We start from the raw sequence: 23,154 nt of genomic DNA, 5'->3' as shown, positions 1-23,154 counted from the left end.
ACATAGTCAACAGACTCCAAGAAAACAGATCCAACCAAGAATACTCTATCCCGCAAAGCTCTCCTTCCTCTTTCAAGAAAGAATATGGACCTTCCCAGACAAACAGAAACTCCGGAATTTCATTACAACTAAACCCCCACTCCAAAAAATACTACAAGGAGTCCTAAAGCCAGAACCTCAGAGGGATGAATAACAATGAAAGAAGGCCAAAAAAAAAAGTTATTAAAGAATAAATAAATAAAATCAAAGGAAAGACAAACACAATGGCAAATACAGATGCTAACATATCAATATTAACTCTAAATGTAAATGGACTAAACTCTTCAATAAAAAGACACAGAGTTGCAGCCTGGATTAAGAAACAAAACCCAACCTTTTGCTGTCTCCAGGAAACACATTTAGCTACAAAAGATAAAAATAGGCTCAAAGTTAAAGGATGGAAAACAATCCTACAAGCAAAAGGACCAAAAAAGAAAGCAGGAACAGCTATACTTATAGCAGATAAAACAGATTTCAAACTCAAAAAGATAAAAAGAGACCCCAATGGTCACTACATTATGATCAAGGGGACAATACTTCAAGAAGAAATAACACTCACTAACATATACTCACCAAACGAAGGAGCACCAAAATATATCAGACAACTGTTGTCCTCTCTGAAAACAGACATCAGAGAAAACACATACGTAGTGGGAGACTTCAACACACCACTATCAACAATGGATAGATCAACAAGACAAAAAGTAAGTAAAGAAACCAAAGCTCTAAATAAGGACCTAGAGCAATTGGGTTTAACAGACATCTATAGAACACTAAACCCCAAAAAAACGGAGTACACATTTTTCTCAAGCGCACACGGATCATTCTCCAGGATCAATCACATACTGGGGCACAAGAAAAACATCAACAGATACACCAATATTGAAATCATATCAACCATCTTTTCTGACCATGAAGGCATCAAACTAGAAATGAACCATAAAAAGAAGGCAAGGAACTTTCCTACCTCATGGAGATTAAAAACCACACTACTGGAAGACCATTGGACTAATGAGGAGATCAAAGAAGAAATTAAAAAATTCTTTGAATTGAATGACAAGGAGGACGCCAATATCCTAAATGTATGGGATGCAGCAAAAGCAGTAATAAGAGGAAAATATATAGCAATAGAAGCTCACATCAAAAAACAAGAAAGAACTCAAAGAAACAACCTAATCTCGAAGCTCAAAGATCTAGAAAAAGAACAACAAAAAAACCCCAAAACCAGTAGAAGAAAAGAAATAATAAAAACCAAAGCAGAAATAAACGAAATTGAAACTAAAAAAACAATCCAAAAGATCAATGAAACCAAGAGCTGGTTCTTTGAAAAAATCAATAAAATAGACAAACCCCTAGCCAGGCTCACAAAGGAAAAAAGGGAGAAAGCACAAATAAACAGGATCATCAATGAAAGAGGAGAAATCACAACGGACACAGCAGAAATCAAAAGAATAATCAGTAACTACTATGAACAGTTATATGAAAACACGTTTAACAATCTAGAGGAGATGGACAAATTCCTACAACTCTACAATCACCCAAAGCTAGATAAAGAAGAAATAGAACACCTAAACAGACCAATTACAAGCAGCGAAATTGAAATGGTAATCAAAAACCTCCCCAAAAACAAAAGCCCAGGACCTGATGGATTTACAAATGAATTCTACCAAACATTCAGAGACGAATTAGTGCCTATCCTTCACAAACTCTTCCAAAAAATTGAGAAGGAAGGGACAATACCAAACACGTTCTATGAAGCCAACATTACACTAATATCAAAACCAAACAAGGACAACACAAAAAAGGAAAACTACAGGCCAATCTCCCTAATGAACACTGATGCAAAAATCCTCAATAAAATTTTAGCTATCAGAATCCAACAATGTATCCATAAGATAATTCACCACGACCAAGTAGGATTCATTCCAGGGACACAAGGATGGTTTAACATCCGAAAATCAATCAACATTATCCAACACATCAACAAAAAGAAATATAAAAACCATATGATAATATCATTAGATGCTGAGAAAGCTTTCCACAAAGTGCAACACCCATTCATGATAAAAGCCCTTGAAAATTCTTGGGATACAAGGAACATACCTCAAAATCATAAAGGCCATCTATGACAAGCCAACAGCCAGTATCATTCTCAATGGTGAAAAGCTGAAAGCAATTCCATTAAGATCTGGAACAAGACAAGGATGTCCACTCTCACCACTGCTTTTCAATATAATACTGGAAGTCCTAGCCAGAGCAATAAGACAAGAGAAAGACATCCAAGGAATCCAAATAGGAAAAGAAGAAGTCAAACTATCACTATTTGCAGATGATATGATAATATACATAGAGAACCCCAAAAACTCCACAGGAAAACTAATTCAACTCATCAATCAGTTGAGTAAAGTGGCAGGATACAAAATCAACACGCAAAAGTCAGTAGCCTTCCTATACACAAACAATATCTGAAGAAGAAGAAATAAAAAAAAAAATCCCTTTTTTTTATTGAAACAAAAAAAATCAAATATTTGGGAATAAATCTAACAAAAGAGGTAAAGGACCTATACAAAGAAAACTATAAACACTGTTAAAAGAAATAGAAGAAGACACAAAGAAATGGAAAGACATCCCCTGCTCATGGATTGGAAGAATAAACATTATTAAAATGGCCATTCTTCCAAAAGCAATATACAGATTCAATGCTATTCCAATCAAAATTTCAATGTCATTCTTCAAAGAAATAGAACAATTATTGATGAAATTCATATGGAATCACAAAAAACCCCGAATAGCCAAAGCTCTCCTGAAAAAAAAAGAAGGGAATGGAGGCATCACACTCCCAGACTTCAAACTATACTACAAAACCATAATCATCAAAACTGCATGGTATTGGAACAAGAACAGACATACAGACAAATGGAATCAAATAGAAAATCCAGAAATAAACCCACAGATTTATGGTCAATTAATCTTTGACAAAGGAGCAAAGACTATGCATTGGAGCAAAGAAAGTTTGTTCAATAAATGGTGCTGGGAAAACTGGGTCGCTACATGCAAAAGAATGAAGCTTGACCACTACCTCACACCATACACAAAAATCAACTCAAAATGGATTAAAGAACTAGACCTAAGACCTGAAACCATAAAATATATAGAAGGAAATGTAGGGCAAAACACTATGTTATTTGCACATCAAAGACATCTTTACAGACACATCACCCAAAGCAGTGATAGTGAAGGCAAAGATAAACAGCTGGGACTACATCAAATTAAAGAGCTTCTGCACAGCAAAAGAGACAATAACAAAAACAAAGAGAAACCCCACCAACTGGGAGAACATTTTTGCACCCAACACTAATGATAAAGGACTGATCACAAAAATCTGCAAAGAGCTGATGAGACTCAACAACAACAAAGAAAATAATCCAGTCAAAAAATGGGCAGAAGAGCTAAAAAGAAACTTCTCTGAAGAGGAAATGCAAATGGCCAACAGGCATATGAAAAAATGTTCAACATCACTTGTAATCAGGGAAATGCAAATCAAAACTACCATGAGATACCATCTTACACCAGTGAGAATGGCACATATTAAAAAAACTAGCAACAACAAATGTTGGCGAGGTTGTGGAGGAAAATGAACTCTTCTGCACTGTTGGTGGGAGTGCAAACTGGTCCAACCACTGTGGAGAGCTGTGTGGAGATTTCTGGACCTACTAAACATAGGTCTAAACATCAAACTCCATATGATCCAGCAATTCCACTCCTAGGTATTTACCCAAAGGACACAGAAACATCAATTCCAAAGAACACCTGCACCCCTATGTTTATAGCAGCACTGTTTACAATAGCTAAGCTTTGAAAACAACCCAAATGCCCAAAAATAGATGACTGGATCAAGAAGATGTGGTACATATATACCATGGAATATTACTCAGCATTCAAAAAAGATAAACACATGCAATTTGCAGCAACATGGATGGCGCTGGAAGGGATCATGCTCAGCGAAATAAGCCAAAAAGAAAAAGAAAAATACCGGATGGTCTCACTCATAGCAGGAATCTAGAAAACTTAAATAAGGGACCAGGAAAATGAATAACTATAAGAAAACGAAAATCAAAATCAACAAAAAACTATGAACCAGAGAGACTTTTAGGGGGGCGGGGGTCGGAGGGGAGGGATTGGGTCAGAATGGGGGGGCTGCAATTGTATGGGGAATATAAAAATAAAATTTATTATTTAAAAAAAACTAAAGCACATTATTGATACATTCTGAAAAAAAAAAATTATTTGTCCTAAAAAATGAGATTTTTCTTTCCTTCTCCCGTTCACTACATTACCCTGTTTGATTTGCTTAAAAGCAATGACTGGTCATATTCCTTTGATCTGAAAGGAAAATTTTTAGATTTCACCTTGTGACATCTTTTTCAAATCTCCTGTCCTCCACGTCCACTGAAAGTGCAGCTGATCTCGATTTTTCCTTATTCCCTGAGAACACAACACCGACCTTCACACTGGCTACATCCATAGATTCTACTGAAGGCCATGAAATACTTCCATTTCCCTTACTCCCATGTTAAGCAAGCCAGAACACCCATTTTTTTAAAAAAGGAAACTTTGAACATCTAATATTTCATAATATCTCTACTTATAATGGTGAACGAGAACTTTTGTAAAATGCCAACTCTTAACTATCTTCATTCATTGATTATTCTTAACATTGTGGTAAAGTCACAACCATAAGCAAGGAAACACACTCCTTGCCTCAAAGGCATGCGTATAATTCGGATTCAATCTGAGGGTAACAGTACAATATATGACATTCTTTAAGTGAGCACAGGCAGGCTTTTGTTTTTTAAGATTTATTCATTAATTTATACAAGCACTGGGTACAGTCAGAAGCGAAGTAGGGTGGGGGAATTCACCAGAGCCAGAGCAGGGAACAGAACAGGCAGACTGACGAAATACACTGCTGAGGGGAGCAGCAGGCATGGCAGGGGAGGTCTGTTGCACCATGTGGGACCCTCGCCAGTGGCCGGGGAATGAACTGGCACTGCAGAGGCTGTGGGCAGCTTCGCAGGCCAGCGCTCAACTGCTGGGCCACCAGGTAAGGCCCAGCACAGCCAGGCTTTAATGAGGAGGTAAGGAAAGCACAGAAGGTCTGCAGGCAATTTATTGGGGGAAGAAACCATTCCAAAGAATTTACTGAATGAGCCCAACACAAGGCACATGTATCTAAGAGTTTTCTAAATGTGAAAGGCAAAGAATAAAATACTGAGAGATGGACTGGTCCCAAAAATTTGAAACATCCTATCCTTATTGCTATATTTAAAAGACTCAGTTCACTTCCTTCGTGTTATGACAATTAAGATAGAGAACCAGTGATTCAATGTCTAGTATACTTTTAGCTTTGATTTTAAAAATAATTGGTGCAGGGGCCTCCCCGGTGGCGCAGCGGTTGAGCGCTGGGTTGCGAAGCTGCCCGCGGCCTCTGCGGCGCCGGTTCGATCCCCGGCTGCTCCCCGGCCACCGATTGCGGATCCCACATGGCGCGCAGACCTCTCCTGCCGCCCGCTGCACCCCTCAGCAGTGTACTTCGGTCCTTCTGCCTGCTCTGCTCCCCTCTCTGGCTCTGGTGAATTCTCTCACCCTCCTGCGCTTCTGACTGTACCCAGTGCATGTATAAACAAACAAACAAACAAACAAATAAATAAATAAAACATGCCTCTATTAAAAAAAATAAAGAAAAAATAATTGGTGCAACTCATTAAAAAAAAAACCAAAAAACTAGTAACAAATTTAAAGGATGTGGAGGAAGAGGAACTCTACTACACTGCTCATGGGAATGCAAACTATACAAACACTATGGAAATCCGTGTGGAGGTTCCCCATACTACTAAAATGGAGCTTCCATACAATCCAGTAATTCCACTCCTAGGAATCTATCCAAAGGACACAAAAACATTAATTCAAAAGGACACGTGCACCCCAATGATTACTGCAGCACTTTTTACAACAGGTAAATTATGGCAACAACACCTATGCCCAAAATAGATGATTGGATCAAGAAGATATGGTATATGTACTTCAGCAATCCAAAATATAGAATAATGCCATTCGCAGCCACATGGATGGAGCTGGAAGGGATTATACTCAGTGAAATAAGCCAGAAAGAAAAAGAAAAATATCAGATGGTTTCACTTATAGGAGGAATGTAGAGGATCCAAATAAGAGATGAGGAAAAAAAAGTAATTATAATAAATCAAAAATTAAAACCAAGGGCCTCCCTGGTGGCGCAGCGGTTGAGTGCTGGGTTTCGAGGCTGCCCGCAGCCTCTGTAGCACTGGTTCAATCCCTGGACACGGGGCAAGCGTCCTACATGGTGCGCAGACCTCTACTGCTGCCCGCTGCTCCCCTCAGCAAGGTACTTCGTCACTCTTCCTGTTCAAATCTCTGCTCTGGCTCTGGTGAATTCTCTCACCCTCCCATGCCTCTGACTGTACCCAGTGCTTGTATAAATAAATAAATAAATAAACAAATAAATAAATAAATCTTAAAAAAAAAATTAAAACCAAGAGGCAACTATAAATCAGAGACATTCTGTAGGGAAGGAGAATGGAGAAAGATCAAAATGGTGGGAAGAGCACAAGGGACTACGGTGATGGTACATGGGTGAATTGGTGGTGGAACTTCAGAGGGACTACACCTGAGAGAAGAAAGCATACATTGTACAAAAATGAAGAATGTGGGCCTCCCCGGTGGCGCAGTGGTTGAGCGCTGGGTTGCGAAGCTGCCCGCAGCCTCTACAGCGCAGGTTCGATCCCCGGCTGCTCCCCGGCCACCAGAGGAGGGTCCCACATGGCGCGCAGACCTCTCTTGCCGCCCGCTGCTCCCCTCAGCAGTGAACTTCGGTCCTTCTGCCTGTTCTGCTTCCCGCTCTGGCTCTGGTGAATTCTCTCACCCTCCCACACTTCTGACTGTACCCAGTGCATGTATAAACAAACAAACAAACAAATAAATAAATAAAACATGCCTCTATAAAAAAAAAAAAAAAAAAAATGAAGATGATGTAAAACATATATTCAAAGAAAGAATAAACCAGAAGATATATTAAAGAAATTACTGAAAAAGTAAAAACAAACAAAACAAAAAAGAAATGCCTTTGAAGGGCCTCCCGGGTGGCGCAGCGGTTGAGCACTGAGTTGCGAGGCTGCCCGCAGCCTCTGCAGCACATGTTCGATCCCCGGCTGCTCCCTGGCCACCAGAGGAGGGTCCCCCATGGCACACAGACCTCTCCTGCCATGCCCGCTGCTCTGCTCAGCAGTGTACTTCGGTCCTTCTGCCTGCTCTGCACCCCGCTCTGGCTCTGGTGAATTCTCTCACCCTCCCGCACTTCTGACTGTACCCAGTGCTTGTATAAAAAAATAAATAAATAAATGAATAAATAAATAAATAAAAATAAATCTTAAAAAAATAAAAAAATAAATGCCTTTGGATACAGCATGGTGAGCATATAATACTCTACTGCGTATTTGAAAGTTGCAGAAAGTAGACCTCAAAAGTTCTCATCAGCAGTGTTGACCATGTATATCCAAAATATTATCTTTTTAACATGCAAGCAAAATAAAAATTACTAAGAAAAAAAATATGTGCAACTTATGGAATAGTATGAGGCACTGTAATATGATGGAAGAAATCAGAGAAATATGTTGGGGGGAAGACATGACATGTACTTTAAAATAAGTTTATGTTGGAATGACATCAGGGTAATGACCAAAAACGTTTACCTAATAAGGTCAGCATATCAAGAAAAAAAACTTGGTATCACCCATGGACAAAAAAAGTAAAAAAAATGCCTTTCTGAGAGCTGAGTGCTCCAGTCCCATACACCAAGACATATCAGAGGAGTCCCAGTCTCGAGTGCAGTGTGTACAGGCTCACAGACCACATTTCTGCAGTGACCCTGCAAGGTCCAGGACCTAACTCCACATAACTCAGCTGCATCCAGGAACAGTTGAAAATCCTATCTTTAGCCACAGTGCTCATGGAACTGCAGTCCTTAATCTCCACTTTTCACCAGTCTCTAGACTGGAGGAACATGTGGTTGTGTTGGAAAACTGTGTCCTATCAGCTTACTTTTTCCTAATTATGGCACAAAACAGACAGCATCTTTTATGTGCACAAGTTGAGGGCTCATAATTCTGGGGCCAGATTTCTTTCAACTCCTATGATAATTTACCAATACTACCCTTATCCTCAAATTAAATTAAAAAAAAAATTTCTTACTCATCTAAACTATTTTACCTTACTTAAAACTACCATAAGTACCAGTAAGAGGCCTAAAGAGGAAGCATACAATTAGACTGTTGTCCTGAAATAGGCAAACATTCAACAAGGTAAATCTGCATATTGCAAACAGCCACAACAATCCTAAAAGGCATGCAATTGATAAAGGAGACTCAGCGTGGACCCACACAAAACTGTCTGGTCCAAGTGAGAATTAGTATAAAATGTAACACAATACAAACAGCTTCAACTCCATTGATACACTGTATTTTTAAGGGGCAGTAAATTTTCAGCCCCTCTTAAAAGCACTGAATGTATGGAAGAGAAATAACCAAACTCCTACCCTGAGAATGAAGTTACAGACGTTAAACCAGAAGGAAAATACACTTCCTGTTAGACAACACTAAAGCAGAAAAGGAAATTTGGAGGTTTGTAAGAGTGTGGCAGTCAAAATATGACTCGGAATGGCCAAAGCAGGTCTAACTGAGAAAATGGCTCTTGAGGAACCAACTGTAGGGATGAAGGGAGCAGGCGTGAGGATTATACGCCTTTTCCAAATGTTTTGGCTTTTTGCAATATGCAGATGCTTTTTCAGAAGAAAGAGCATTCCAGTTAGAATGAACAGCAAGTACCGAGGTATGCCAGGATGAGGGAAGAGTCAAAGTTCAGGGGGGATGGAAAGGAATGGAAGGGGCAGGATATAGAAATACAAGTGACACAGAGAGAGACAAACAGAGAGAAACCACAATGGAAGTATAGAAACTCATCTGAGATGAACAGTGGCTAGTTCCAGATAGAGATTGGAAGAACGCTGGCATGTACTCTGAGTGAACTGGGAGTCAACTAGAGTGTTTTGAGAAGAGAGGAACAACATAATCTGACTTATGCCTTACTAGGCCCACTGATATTAAAATGATGTTTTGGGCCTCCCCTGGTGGCGCAGTGATTGAGTGCTGGGCTACAAGGCTGCCAGCAGCCTCTACAGCGCTGGTTTGATCCCGGCCTCCAGCGAGGGTCCCACATCGCGCGCAGACCTCTCCTGCCATGCCCACTGCTCCCCTCAGCAGTGTACTTTGGTCCTTCTGCCTGTTTTGCTCCCCACTCTGGCTCTGGAGAATTTTCTCACCCTCCTGCGCTTCTGACTATACCCAGTGCTTGTATAAATAAATATATAAATCTTTAAAAAACAAAAAAAAAAGAACTTAAACTGTAGCAAGTGATATATTTTAAAAAAATAAAATAAAAATAAAATGATGTGTTGAGTGAAAAGGAAGGGAGATAAGGGACATATTAACGGTCTCTTATATTACACAAGAGAGATGATGATCTGGATTCAGCTTGGAAAATGTCATTGGTTTGTGGATATGTTTGGCTTTTAGACATTAGATGATTTACTGAAACAATAGTTTTCAGGTGCAACAGAAAGAGAAAGACAAGATTCACAGGTGACACCCAACCTTATGATAGAGCACCTGCAAGAGCTGCCGCTATCTAAAAGAGCAAAGACTATCAAATAGTCAAGACACTTGTTTGAGGTATTCTTCATCAGGTAGATTGGTCTTCATTTTCTCTTTTTGGAAGGCTTTGGTCTGGTTTTGGTATCAGAGTAATGTTGGCCTCATAGAGGCATTCCCTCTTCCTCAACCTTTAGGAAACATTTGAGAAGGTTAAGTTTGTAGACATCTTTGATATTTTGGTACAAGTTACTTTTGCAGCCATCTGGTCCTGGGCTTTTGGTGTTTGGAAAACTTTATTTATTTATTTATTTTTAATTTTGTTTTTTTAAAGATTTATTTATTCATACAAGAACGGGGGTACAGGCCAGATGTGCGGAAGGGTGAGAGGATTCACCAGAGACAGAGGGGGGAACAGAACAGGCTGACTGAAATACACTGCTGAGGGGAGTAGCAGGCAGGACAGAAGAGGTCTCCCACGCCATGTGGGTTGCATAGCGGCCAGTGGGAATGGAACCAGCACTGCAGAGGCTGCGGACAGCTTCACAGCGCTGCACTTCCCCTGCACCACCGGGGAAGCCCGTGTTTGGAAAATTTTAAAAAACTTTTAACGATTACATTGTAATTGGTTTGTTCAGGTTTTCTATCTCTTCCTCATTCAGTCTTGGAAGGTTGTATTTTTCTAATTTTTTTTCCATTTCTTCTGTGTTACCCAATTTTTTGTTATATAGATGTTCATATGATCTCATAAATAGATGTTCATATGATCTCACGATCTTCTGGATTTCTGAGATATGTACTACAATTTCTCTTTTGGTTTTGGTTATATTTATTAAGAATCTTCCTTTTTTTTTGCTTTGTGAAACTAGTTATAAGTTTGTCTATTTTGTGTGTTTTTCGAAGAACTAGCTTCTGACTTCACTGATATTTTGGACTGCCTTTTTTTATTTCTATTAGTCTATTTCTGCTCCAATTTTTATAGTTTCCTTCTTTCTCCTGGGTTTTGATTTTACATGTTCAAGTTTCTTAAATTATAAGGTTAGAGATTATATATTTTAAATATTTCTTGTGGGCCTGATTGCTATGTACTTCACTCTTAGTACTTTGTAGGTTTTGTTATACTCGTGTTCATTTTCATTTATCTTCAGGTATTCTTAAAGTTCTTCTTTGATTTCCTCATTAACCCAATAATCAGTCAATAGTAGGTTATTCAGTCTCCATTTATTAGTGGTTTTTCCCATTTTTGTTGTGGTTGATTTCTCATTTGATACCATTGTGATCAGAGAAGACATTGTTATGATTATAATCTTCATGAATTAACATTCATTTTGTGATCCAGCATGTGGTGTATCCTGAAGTATGTTCCATGTTCCCTAACAAGAATGAGTACTAACATATACAAAATGGAATATTACTCAGCAATCAAAAAAGATAAACACAGGGGGGTGGATCAACATGGCGGCAAGGAAACGCTGTAAGTAAGATCTCCCATTAAAAAAAGTTAATAGGGAGGAAAAGTGGCAGGCCCCAGTGAGAACTGTGACACGGAAGATAAATGGACGACTCCAGCAAACTACCCGAAGAAGAAAGCTGCCATTAAAGAGGATTAGAAGGGAGGAAAGCTCAGAACCCTGCTTCCTTCCCCCAACCACAAAGTCGGCACTCTCCGACCAACAGGAAGGAGGAAAAAACAAAAAAACTCAAACAACCAAGAACAAACTACGCATCAAGCAGGACTGTGAGGGGAAAGGAACTATTTCAGCCACCACACCCCGTGAACTGGAGCTGTGGAGAACCCTACAGCATTCGCCGCAGAGGTGAGTGAAATGCTCCAGGCACCATTAGAGAAAAACAAAGACTCTGGCCAGCCCCAGGCCAGCCGGTAAGCTTGGTAAGCTTGCATGGAAGAGCAGCGCACTTGAAAAGCAAACGCGGAGTGTGGCTGCCCAGGTCACCATGCCTGCGACCTAGTCTTCCGGGGAGACATGTGGGGGCCCTCACTGAGGTGAATGTCCCTCACTGAGTAATCAGAAACCAGGCGCCTGGGCACAGGGGTGGGGTGCAAAAGGCGCCATTTCTGCGGACACTGAACTGGGCTACAGCCCCTGTCCTGGACCTGAGGGCTTTGGAACTGAGAACTGGGACATGAAAATTGGGGCGTGGGTTCCCCACGATGGTGGTGCACAAGGTAGACACAGCACCCCAAAGCCGTTGAGGGCTTACACACCATCCCACTCTGTTTCCCATCCCAAGGGGTGAAAAAAACAGCTCCCCAAGGACACTAGGAGGGCTCTCTGGCGCCACCTAGCGACCAGAAAAAAAAAAATCACCAACACCCCATAGAACAGGGACCTTTCTTCAGAAAAGACTGCTTGAAACTGGCAGAAGGCTCCTGGAGGAGCCAGTGGTGAACTGGAAAGTTCGCCCATGCCAGGCCCCTTCTGACCAGCAATCCAAGCCCAGAGGGGGAGCGGGCACCTATGGCCGGGGCAGACCGTGCACACAGGGAGTGCGTCCCATATATCCATTTTAGAACAGGGACATTTCTTCAGTCAAGACTGCCTTAAACCAGCAGAAAGCTCCCGCAGGAGCCAGAGGTGAGCTGTGAAGTTTGCCCATGCCAGGCCCCTTCTGGCCTGCAGTCCAAGCCCAGAGGGGGAGTGGGAACCCACCACCAGGGCAGACCAGGCACACAGGGAGTGAGTACAGCATCGACATTTTAGAACAGGGACATTTCTTCAGTAAAGACTTCTTGAAACCGACAGATGGCTCCAAGAGGAGCCAGAGGGGAACAGAGAATTTCACCCAAGATGCCGGCCAGTCCCAGCAACACAGTGTCCCAATGTATATGGCAAATTAGAAAACAGACAGTAGGGAGCAGAAGAACCACATGCAACCTAGCAACTCCTCAGGAAAAAAGCACACCACAAAAACAAAATCACCCCCCCCCATATTGCAACGACAGTAACTTGGAAGAACTTCTGAGCCTTCTGGAAAAAGAATTTAAAATTGCCATGATTAAAAAACTGACAGAAGTCATAAAGGAAAACAATGATAAGGGGAAAATAATCAACGATCAGAAGAATGAAATTGAGTCCCTAAAGAGGGAAATGAAAGAGATCAAAGAATGCAGGAGATGTAAAAGAAATTCAGGAGATCAAGATGTAAAAGAAATGCAGGAGATCAAAGAATTAGTGGAGGCACTAAAGAACTCTGAGAAAAGCAATGAAAGCAGAATAGACAAAATAGAAGAACGAATAAGCACTCTTGAAGACACAGAAATAAAAAGAACCAAAACAGAAAAGGATAGAGAAGTACGAAGGAAAAAGACCGAAGAAAGACTTTGGGAACTATCTGACTCCATGAGGAAAGGAAATACAAGAGTTACAGGAATCCCAGAAGGAGAGGAAAGAGATGTAGGAACAGAGAAAATATTCAAGGAGATAATTGAAGAGAACTTCCCAAACGTGAAGAAGGAGCTGAAAATTGATATACAAGAAGCAAGAAGAACACCAAACTTCCACAATGAAAGGAAAAATACAGCAAGACACATAATAGTAAAGCTCCCAAGAATCCAGGACGAGGAAAAAATAATGAAGCTGACAAGAGGGAAGAAACAGATAACATTCAAGGAAAACCAATCAGGCTGACATCAGACTTCTCCGAAGAAACACTACAGGCAAAGAGGGAGTGGAGGGACATAGTCAACAGATTCCAAGAAAACAGATGCCAACCAAGAATACTCTATTCTGCAAAGCTCTCCTTCCCCTATGAAGAAAGAATAAGGATCTGTCCAGAGAAACAGAAACTTTGGAATTTCATTATGCCTAAACCCCCACTCCAAAAAATACTACAAGGAGTCCTAAAGCCAGAACCTCAGAGGGACGAATAACAATGAAAGAAGGCCAAAAAAAAAAATTATTAAAAGAATAAATAAATAAAATCAAAGGAAAGACAAACATAATGGCAAATACAGAAGCTAACATATCAATATTAACTCTAAATGTAAATGGACTAAACTCTTCAATAAAAAGACACAGAGTCGCAGGCTGGATTAAGAAACAAAATCCAAACTTTTGCTGTCTCCAGGAAACACATTTAGCTACAAAAGATAAAAATAGGCTCAAAGTTAAAGGATGGAAAACAATCCTACAAGCAAATGGACCAAAAAAGAAAGCAGGAACAGCTATATTATATCAGATAAAACAGATTTCAAACTCAAAAAGGTAAAAAGAGACCCCAATGGTCACTACATTATGAACCAGGGGACAATACTTCAAGAAGAAATAACATTCATTAACATATATTCACCAAACGAAGGAGCACCAAAATATATCAGATAACTATTGTCATCTCTGAAAACAGACATCAGAGAAAACACATACGTAGTGGGAGACTTCAACACACCACTAACAACAATGGATAGATCAACGAGACAAAAAATAAGGAAAGACACTAAAGCTCTAAATAAGGACCTAAAGCACTTGGGCTTAACAGACATCTATAGAACACTAAACCCCAAAAAAACGGAGTACACATTTTTCTCAAGTTCACAAGGATCATTCTCCAGGATCGATCACATACTGGGACACAAGACAAACATCAACAGATACACCAAGAATGAAATCACACCAACCATCTTTCCTGACCATGAAGGCATCAAACTAGAAATAAACCAAAAAAGAAGGCAAGGAACTCTCCTACCTCTTGGAGATTGAAAAACCAGACTACTGGAAGACCATTGGATTAATGAGGAGATCAAAGAAGAAATTAAAAAATTCTTTGAATTGAATGACAAGGAGGACACCAATTTCCTAAATGTATGGGATGCAGCAAAAGCAGTAATAAGAGGAAAATACATAGCAATAAATGCTCACATCAAGAAACAAGAAAGAACTCAAAGAAATAAACTAATCTCAAAGCTCAAAGATCTAGAAAAAGAACAACAACAAAAAAAAAACCAAAACCAGTAGAAGAAAAGAAATAATAAAAACCAAAGCAGAAATAAATGAAATTGAAACTAAAAAAAAATCCAAAAGATCAATGAAACCAAGAGCTTGTTCTTCAAAAAAATCAATAAAATAGACAAACCCCTAGACAGGCTTACAAAGGAAAAAAGGGAGTAAGCACAAATAAACAGGATCATAAATGAAAGAGGAGAAATCACAACAAACACAGCAGAAATCAAAAGAATAATCAGTAACTACTATGAACAGTTATATGGAGACAAGTTCAACAATCTAGAGGTGATGGATAAATTCTTACAACTCTACAATCACCCAAAGCTAGATAAAGAAGAAGTAGAACACCTAAACAGGCCAATTACAAGCAGCGAAATTGAAATGGTAATCAAAAATCTCCCCAAAAACAAAAGCCCAGGACCTGATGGATTTACAAATGAATTCTACCAAACATTCAGAGACGAATTAGTGCCTATCCTTCACAAACTCTTCCAAAAAATTGAGAAGGAAGGGACAATACCAAACATGTTCTATAAAGCCAACTTTACACTAATACCAAAACTGAAAAAGGACAACACAAAAAAGGAAAACTACAGGCCAATCTCCCTAATGAACACTGATGCAAAAATCCTCAATAAAATTTTTGCTATAAGAATCCAACAATGATCCATAAGATAATTCACCACGACCAAGTAGGATTCATTCCAGGGACACAAGGATGGTTCAACATCCGAAAATCAATCAACATTATCCAACACATCAACAAAAAGAAATATAAAAACCATATGATAGGGCCTCCCCGGTGGCGCAGCGGTTGAGCGCTGGGTTGCGAAGCTGCCCGCACCTCTGCGGCGCCGGTTCGATCCCCGGCTGCTCCCCGGCCACCGGAGGAGGGTCCCACATGGCGCGCAGACCTCTCCTGCCGCCCGCTGCTCCCCTCAGCAGTGTACTTCAGTCCTTCTGCCTGCTCTGCTCCCCGCTCTGGCTCTGGTGAATTCTCTCACCCTCCGCGCTTCTGACTGTACCCAGTCCTTGTATAAAATAAATAAATAAATAAATAAAAAATAAATAAAAAAAAAAAACCATATGATAATATCAATAGATGCTGAGAAAGCTTTTGATAAAGTGCAACACCCATTCATGATAAAAGCCCTTGAAAATTCTTGGGATACAAGGAACATACCTCAACATCATAAAGGCCATATATGACAAGCCAGTAGCCAGTATCATTCTCAATGGTGAAAGCTGAAAGCAATTCCATTAAGATCTGGAACAAGACAAGGATGTCCACTCTCACCACTGCTTTTCAATATAATACTGGAAGTCCTAGCTAGAGCAATAAGACAAGAGAAAGACATCCAAGGAATCCAAATAGGAAAAGAAGAAGTCAAACTATCACTATTTGCAGATGATATGATAATATACATAGAGAAGCCCAAAAACTCCACAGAAAAACTAATTCAACTTATCAATCAGTTCAGTAAACTGGCAGGATACAAAATCAATATGCAAAAGTCTGGCCTTCCTATACACAAACAATAAATCTGAAGAAGAAGAAATAAAAAAAAACATCCCTTTTGTTATCAAAAAAAAAAAAAAACAAAAACAAATACTTGGGAATAAATCTAAAAAAAGAGGTAAAGGACCTATACAAAAAAACTATAAAACACTGTTAAAAGAAATAGAAGAAGACACAAAGAAATGGAAAGACATCCCCTGCTCATGGATTGGAAGAATAAACAATATTAAAATGGCCATCCTACCAAAAGCAATATACAGATTCAATGCTATTCCAATCAAAATTTCAATGTCATTCTTCAAAGAAATAGAACAATTATTGATGAAATTCATATGGAATCACCAAAAATCCCGAATAGCCAAAGCTCTCCTGAAAAAAAAAAAAAGAAGGGAATGGAGGCATTACACTCCCAGACTTCAAACTATACTACAAAACCATAATCATCAAAACTGCATGGTATTGGAACAAGAACAGACATACAGACAAATGGAATCAAATAGAAAATCCAGAAATAAACCCACAGATTTATGGTCAATTAATCTTTGACAAAGGAGCAAAGACTATGCATTGGAGCAAAGAAAGTTTGTTCAATAAATGGTGCTGGGAAAACTGGGTCGCTACATGCAAAAGAATGAAGCTTGACCACTACCTCACACCATACACAAAAATCAACTCAAAATGGATTAAAGAACTAGACCTAAGACCTGAAACCATAAAATATATAGAAGGAAATGTAGGGCAAAACACTATGTTATTTGCACATCAAAGACATCTTTACAGACACATCACCCAAAGCAGTGATAGTGAAGGCAAAGATAAACAGCTGGGACTACATCAAATTAAAGAGCTTCTGCACAGCAAAAGAGACAATAACAAAAACAAAGAGAAACCCCACCAACTGGGAGAACATTTTTGCACCCAACACTAATGATAAAGGACTGATCACAAAAATCTGCAAAGAGCTGATGAGACTCAACAACAACAAAGAAAATAATCCAGTCAAAAAATGGGCAGAAGAGCTAAAAAGAAACTTCTCTGAAGAGGAAATGCAAATGGCCAACAGGCATATGAAAAAATGTTCAACATCACTTGTAATCAGGGAAATGCAAATCAAAACTACCATGAGATACCATCTTACACCAGTGAGAATGGCACATATTAAAAAAAAAAAATAACTAGCAACAACAAATTTGGCGAGGATGTGGAGAAAAAGGAACTCTTCTGCACTGTTAGTGGGAGGGCAAACTGGTCCAACCACTATGGAGAGCTGTGTGGAGATTTCTGGACCTACTAAACATAGAGCTTCCATATGATCCAGCAATTCCACCCCTAGGTATTTACCCAAAGGACACAGAAACATCAATTCCAAAGAGCACCTGCACCCCTATGTTTATAGCAGCACTATTTACAACAGCTAAGCTTTGGAAACAACCCAAATGCCCAAAAATAGATGACTGGATCAAGAAGATGTGGTACATATACACCATGGAATATTACTCAGCATTCAAAAAAGATAAACACATACAATTTGCAGCATGGATGGAGCTGGAAGGGATCATGCTCAGCAAAATAAGCCAGAAAGAAAAAGAAACATACCAGATGGTCTCACTCATTGCAGGAATCTAGAAAACTTAAATAAGAGACCAGGAAATAGAATAACTATAAGAAAGTAAAAACCAAAATCAACAAACAATTATAAACCAGAGACACTATAGGGGGTTTGGGGGGCAGGGAAAGGAGTGTTTGGGGTCAAAATAAGGGGGTTGCAATGTATGGGGAATATAAAAATAAAATTAAAATTAAACAAAAAAAGAAATAATTGCTTTTTTAGGTAGCAAAAATAGGGCACAAAAAAGTTAAGTTTTAAAAAAAATTTTTTTTTATATATCCAAGAACTGGGGTATAGGCCAGAGGTAGAGAGTGGTGAGTGGACTCAACAGAGGGAGTGAGCAGCAGAACAGGTGGATCTACTGAAATACACTGCTAAGTGGAACAAAGGTAGAGACAGGAGAGATCTGCTGCAAAAAAGAAAAAATTGAAGTTACATTAAAAAAAAAAACAAAAACCCTGTGATCATATATTGATTGTATTTCCTTTTATGGACTTGAATCTATTTACTGAATTTATGAATCAATGATGGATATATATTAAAGTATTTATTGCAATATGTCTCCTTCACAGTCACTAAACTAAGGAACTAGAAAACTGAAAAAACATTGCAGAATATACAGCTGAAGCACAAGGGGTTGGGGAAGTGTAAAATAGGGATGGGGCCTAACATCTATAGTAAAGCATTATGGGGCATTAGGGGTAGGTGTCAAGCACAGCATTCACCTGATGAGGTATGAACATATCCCCTAAAGCACACACAGGCTTGGAAAACTACACTGCCTCAAGGAAGTGACAAAATCACAATGATCTACATCATTCAACTTTCAGCAGTGTTTGCCTATAATAGAGACATTTTTTTGCCTTGGCCTGACAAAAGCAATCACAGCTAATTGTCCTTGAACCTTATAGGAAGAGTTGTTTTTACCTTGTGCCATTCTTATCTGGTTCGTGTCTTCCGCCGACTACATTCACTGGAATCACAACAGGCTTCGTACTGGCTACAACCGCAGATTCTGATAAAAATGCTGAATCACATTGGGTTGTCTTCTTCCCATTGTTAGCAACCCTACTTTGAAAGAAGACACCATGTAAGCCTCGTGTTTTCTAAGATAAAGTGTAATGAAACAATTTTTACAACATTCCGACATTATCCACCTGCATTCACTGATATATTCTTAAAACCATGATGAAGTAATAACCATAAGCAAGGAGAATACTCCTTGCCCCAAAGCCATATGTACAATTATGACACAATGTGATGGTAAAGAGTACATTTTTGACATGCTGGGAGGCTTTACACAGGTGGTAAAAGAAATACAGCAGGTCACCAAAGGTATTGGTGGAGAAACCACTCTACATAGACAATCGATCGTAAACAGTATGATAGGGCACATCACATCTCTGTGTTTCCTAAGCACACATCTCTGTGTTTCCCCTGTGTTTGAAAGGGAAAGAACAATAACTGAGAATTCAGTGCACCCAGAAATTTTAAAACATTCATTGTTCCACAGAAAATCGGAGTTCACTGTGGAAGACTACTGCTGCTTAGACAAGAGACTTATTATTTAATGTGTACTGTTCTTTGGCCTTTGTACTTTTTAATGTAAAAATGAGCACCTAATTGAACTTGTACTAGGAGTATATATTAGAAGATCTCTGATAAATTCTCATGGGTGAAAAAGATTTATTTTTAAAATATTCAACACACATATCATGTAATGACATCAGTGTCATGTCCAAATAAGTCTCCCCTACCCAAAACAACAATTTGTCATCTGTCATGGACAAAAATAATTGCCATTATGTTCTGAGTGACCCAGAACCGCACATCATGTGAGGAGCCCAGCTGCAAGTGCAGAAGTACAGGTCGGGAATTAAGATAGCTATAGTGTAACTATAACTTTGGACATCTTTAGCATATTCATGGAAGTAAAAGTCATGGACAGAAGACCTGGGATACTTCAACTTGTGCAAAGGCAATGGGGTTGAAAAGATGTAGGAAAAACTTATTGAAGTCAAAGTATGAGAAATGGGAGTAGGATACCAGGCCAGTGAGTTCTCCCCTGAAATTTCCACAGCATAGTGTCAAATGAAGAAAGTATGTTGGAGAGTGATTTCCATTGAGGCAGACATAGCCCATGGGTCTAAAAAGCTATGTGTCAATATCACAAAGTGAAAAAATCTGTGGTAACCATTAGCAAGCAAATTTTTTTTAAAGATTTATTTTATTTATTTATTTATTTATACAAGCACTGGGTACAGTCAGAAGTGCAGGACGGTGAGAGAATTCACCAGAGCCAGAGTGGGGAGCAGAGCAGGCAGAAGGACCAAAGTACACTGCTAAGGGGAGCAGCGGGCGGCAGGAGAGGTCTGCGCGCCTTGCGGGACCTTCCTCCGGTGGCCGGGGAGCAGCCAGGGATGGAACCGGCGCTGCAGAGGCCGCGGGCAGCTTCGTATCCCAGCACTCAACCACTGCGCCACCGGGGAGGCCCTAGCAAGCAAATTTTGAGCAGGAATGAGTGGGACCATTACTGCTGTAAATTCAAAAATGAAAACGAGATACTGGGGATAGGTAGTTTTGTAGGCCTTAAGAACTCATGGCATACCATGGTGGGTTATAATTCTTTGTTTGACTAGTTTGCAATACACAATCATGATTATTTAGTATTTCAGTAATAGCCTACTTCTTTTCTAATCAGCTCCATGTGACACACATTTATCAGAAAAATAAAAGAAAATTCAAAAATTCATATGATCATTAAAGCAAATGTCTCCTGATTGTGTTTCCATGTTGGATTTAACCTATTTTTTGAGTTTATGAATGGATGCAGAAAGATATTAAAGTATGTATGCAATGCATCTCCTCCTCACACTCACTAAACAAAGGTACTAGAAAACAAAACAAAACAAGCCAAAAATATAGAACTATAACTGAGTGCACTATAAAAAGATCACAAAGCATTGGGGGGTTAGAATTAAACAGACAGGGGACCCACACCTACAGTAAAACAATATGGATACACTGGTGGTTGCTGTCGGCAGGAATATTCATCTGATGAGGTAGCCACACCTATGTGGCTTGGTGTAGGTCTCATTATATTTAAATAACCAAGTATTCTTTTAGTTTTGTGGACCTGTATAATTTATTCCTCTCTCAGGTTTGGGAAATCTTTCTCCTATTATTTCTCTGAAACAAGTTCTCTGTTCTGCCCCCACTCTTCTGAGTACCCGACATCCTTATGAGCCTTTTCTAATGGAATCAGGTAGTTATTGAAATGTTTCATCATTTCCTTTTGTTTGTCTTTCTCTTTCTTCTTCCACCTGGGTCCTTTGAGACCACTGATTCATTCCCCACTTGGTGTAATCTATTTCCATAGCTGTCTCCAGAAACTTTTATCTCCTCTATTGGTCTTTTTACAATCCTACAATTCTTTTATTTTCTTATTTAAATCATTATTTTTATTTCTCATGACATTTGTTCTATCACTTTCATTAGCTTTTCTAAGTTCCTGTGTTTACTTTGACTTGCCTTTCCATGTTTTCTTCCACTTCTTTATCATGACAATTTTTAAGTCTGTATTTGATAAGAGATTAAGTTTTCCTTGTATTTGTGGTTGAACTTTGGATATTTCTCTCCTTACGAAAACACAGTCCCTTGATAGCTCAATGTGTCTTGTGTTGCATTTCTTTGCCTTCTAATTTTGCTGCTTTAGATTTCCCTATTTGTTAAAGTACCTACAGCATTGACTTCAAGATAGAAAATATGCTTGAAATTTTGAAAGATGCCATTGAGTTCCCCTTCAGAATAAACTTACCAAATTCCTCTATCAAAGTGTCTAAGAATACCCCTCACATTTGTCAACCCTTGTTATTATTGTTTTAATGAAGTACTTATCATTATGATTTTAAACATGTTATCTCACTGTTAATTTGCATTTTATGACTACTAGGCAAATTTAGATATCTCTAGTAAAAAACTGAAGTTGTTAATCATAATACTCACTCAAATTTGAATAACTTATAAAAAATAACTAGTACCTACAGTAAAATATTATTACCTATAAGGATCTTTGGTCATTGAAATAGAACAGTGCTGATTACCAGTTTTTCCACTCTTTACTTGTTGAGTTAATCCACTGCTGACACTAGCAGAATCAGACACGTCTTCTAATTTCATGTGACTATTTTTGTGCTTCTTTCCTTCTTTAACCTTTAATCAAAGTTTGATATTAGGGATCACTGTTATTACTTTATTTATTTTAAGAACTTTTTCTTTTCACTATTTTTATAATTTTACTCAGTTTCTTATGATTTTAATAAGTACAAATATTCCCCCCCTCCTCCCAAATGTTTTTCCTTCAAAACTTTCACAAGGTCTGGAACCCTTCCAGGCCTGAAAATGAAGGAGGAGGAAATCCTCACATTCCTTGCAGCAGGAACCCATTTACGCGCCACTAACCTTGACTCCCAAATGGAACAGTACATCTACAAGGGGAAATGTGATGGTACTTACATCACAAATTTGAAGATAACCTGCAAGATGCTTCCATAGGTGGCTCGAGCTGTATTGTCATTGAAACTGGCTGGTATCAGTGTCATATCTTCCAGGAACACTAGCCAGCAAGTTGTTCTGAGATTTGTTGCTGCCACTGGAACCACTCATGTTGCCCATTTCAGTCCTGGAATCTTCAATGACAGGATCTACGTAGCCTTCTAGGAGCCAACACTATCATGGCTGCTGGTCTCAGGACTGACTGCTAATCTAATCTCACAGAGGCATCTTAACTTTAAACCTGCCTATCATTGGTTCAGATAACACAGACTCTCCTCAGTGCTATATGAATTTGTCATCATACACAGCAAGGGAGTCTGAGGTGGTGGATGTTGGCCTATTTAGTTGGAAGACTATTCTTTTACCATTCACAATACCATATTATTTCCATAGAAATACTGATGATTTATCACAAAAGGTGGAATCCAACAATTTATTAAGAAAAGAAACTCAATGGTGAAATTTACCATTAATGAATTAGTAACTAAAAATTTCACTGAAAGAGAAAACAATTGAATAAAATAGCAAAATAGTTCCAAAATCTCTCCTTTAAGGTCTTTAACAAAAAACTTGAGTCAGTTAACTCAAAAAAAAAAAATGTAAGCTTTCATAAGAGAAGAACATTTATTAATTCTCTAAAATGTGCTAAGCCTTCACACATATCTTCAACACAGAAAAGAAGGCATTACGATGATGCTTACCCCACTTCCTGCTTCCTTGTTAGAAATTCTGACA

At 39.0% G+C, this 23,154-nt stretch overlaps 1 protein-coding gene across 1 annotated transcript in view; it reads right to left on the bottom strand.

Annotated features, from left to right (window-relative positions):
- The window catches only part of LOC119244464 (ankyrin repeat domain-containing protein 26-like), an 85,955-nt gene that overhangs the window by 48,351 nt on the left and 14,450 nt on the right, over positions 1-23,154 (bottom strand). The window contains exons 5-6 of the mRNA XM_054694867.1: positions 21,926-22,077; positions 18,793-18,936 (exon numbers count right to left, since the gene is read on the bottom strand). Coding sequence (XP_054550842.1) covers positions 18,793-18,936; positions 21,926-22,077 — 296 coding nt within the window. The remainder of the gene's footprint in view (positions 1-18,792; positions 18,937-21,925; positions 22,078-23,154) is intronic.

This window comes from Talpa occidentalis, unplaced genomic scaffold (assembly GCF_014898055.3).
Source record: "Talpa occidentalis isolate TD23 unplaced genomic scaffold, MPIMG_talOcc4v2.1 talOcc4.14, whole genome shotgun sequence".
In the NCBI taxonomy this organism is placed as follows: domain Eukaryota; kingdom Metazoa; phylum Chordata; class Mammalia; order Eulipotyphla; family Talpidae; genus Talpa; species Talpa occidentalis.
The sequence above is the reverse complement of the archived record's forward strand: the minus strand, read 5'-3'. Positions and strand labels throughout refer to the sequence as shown.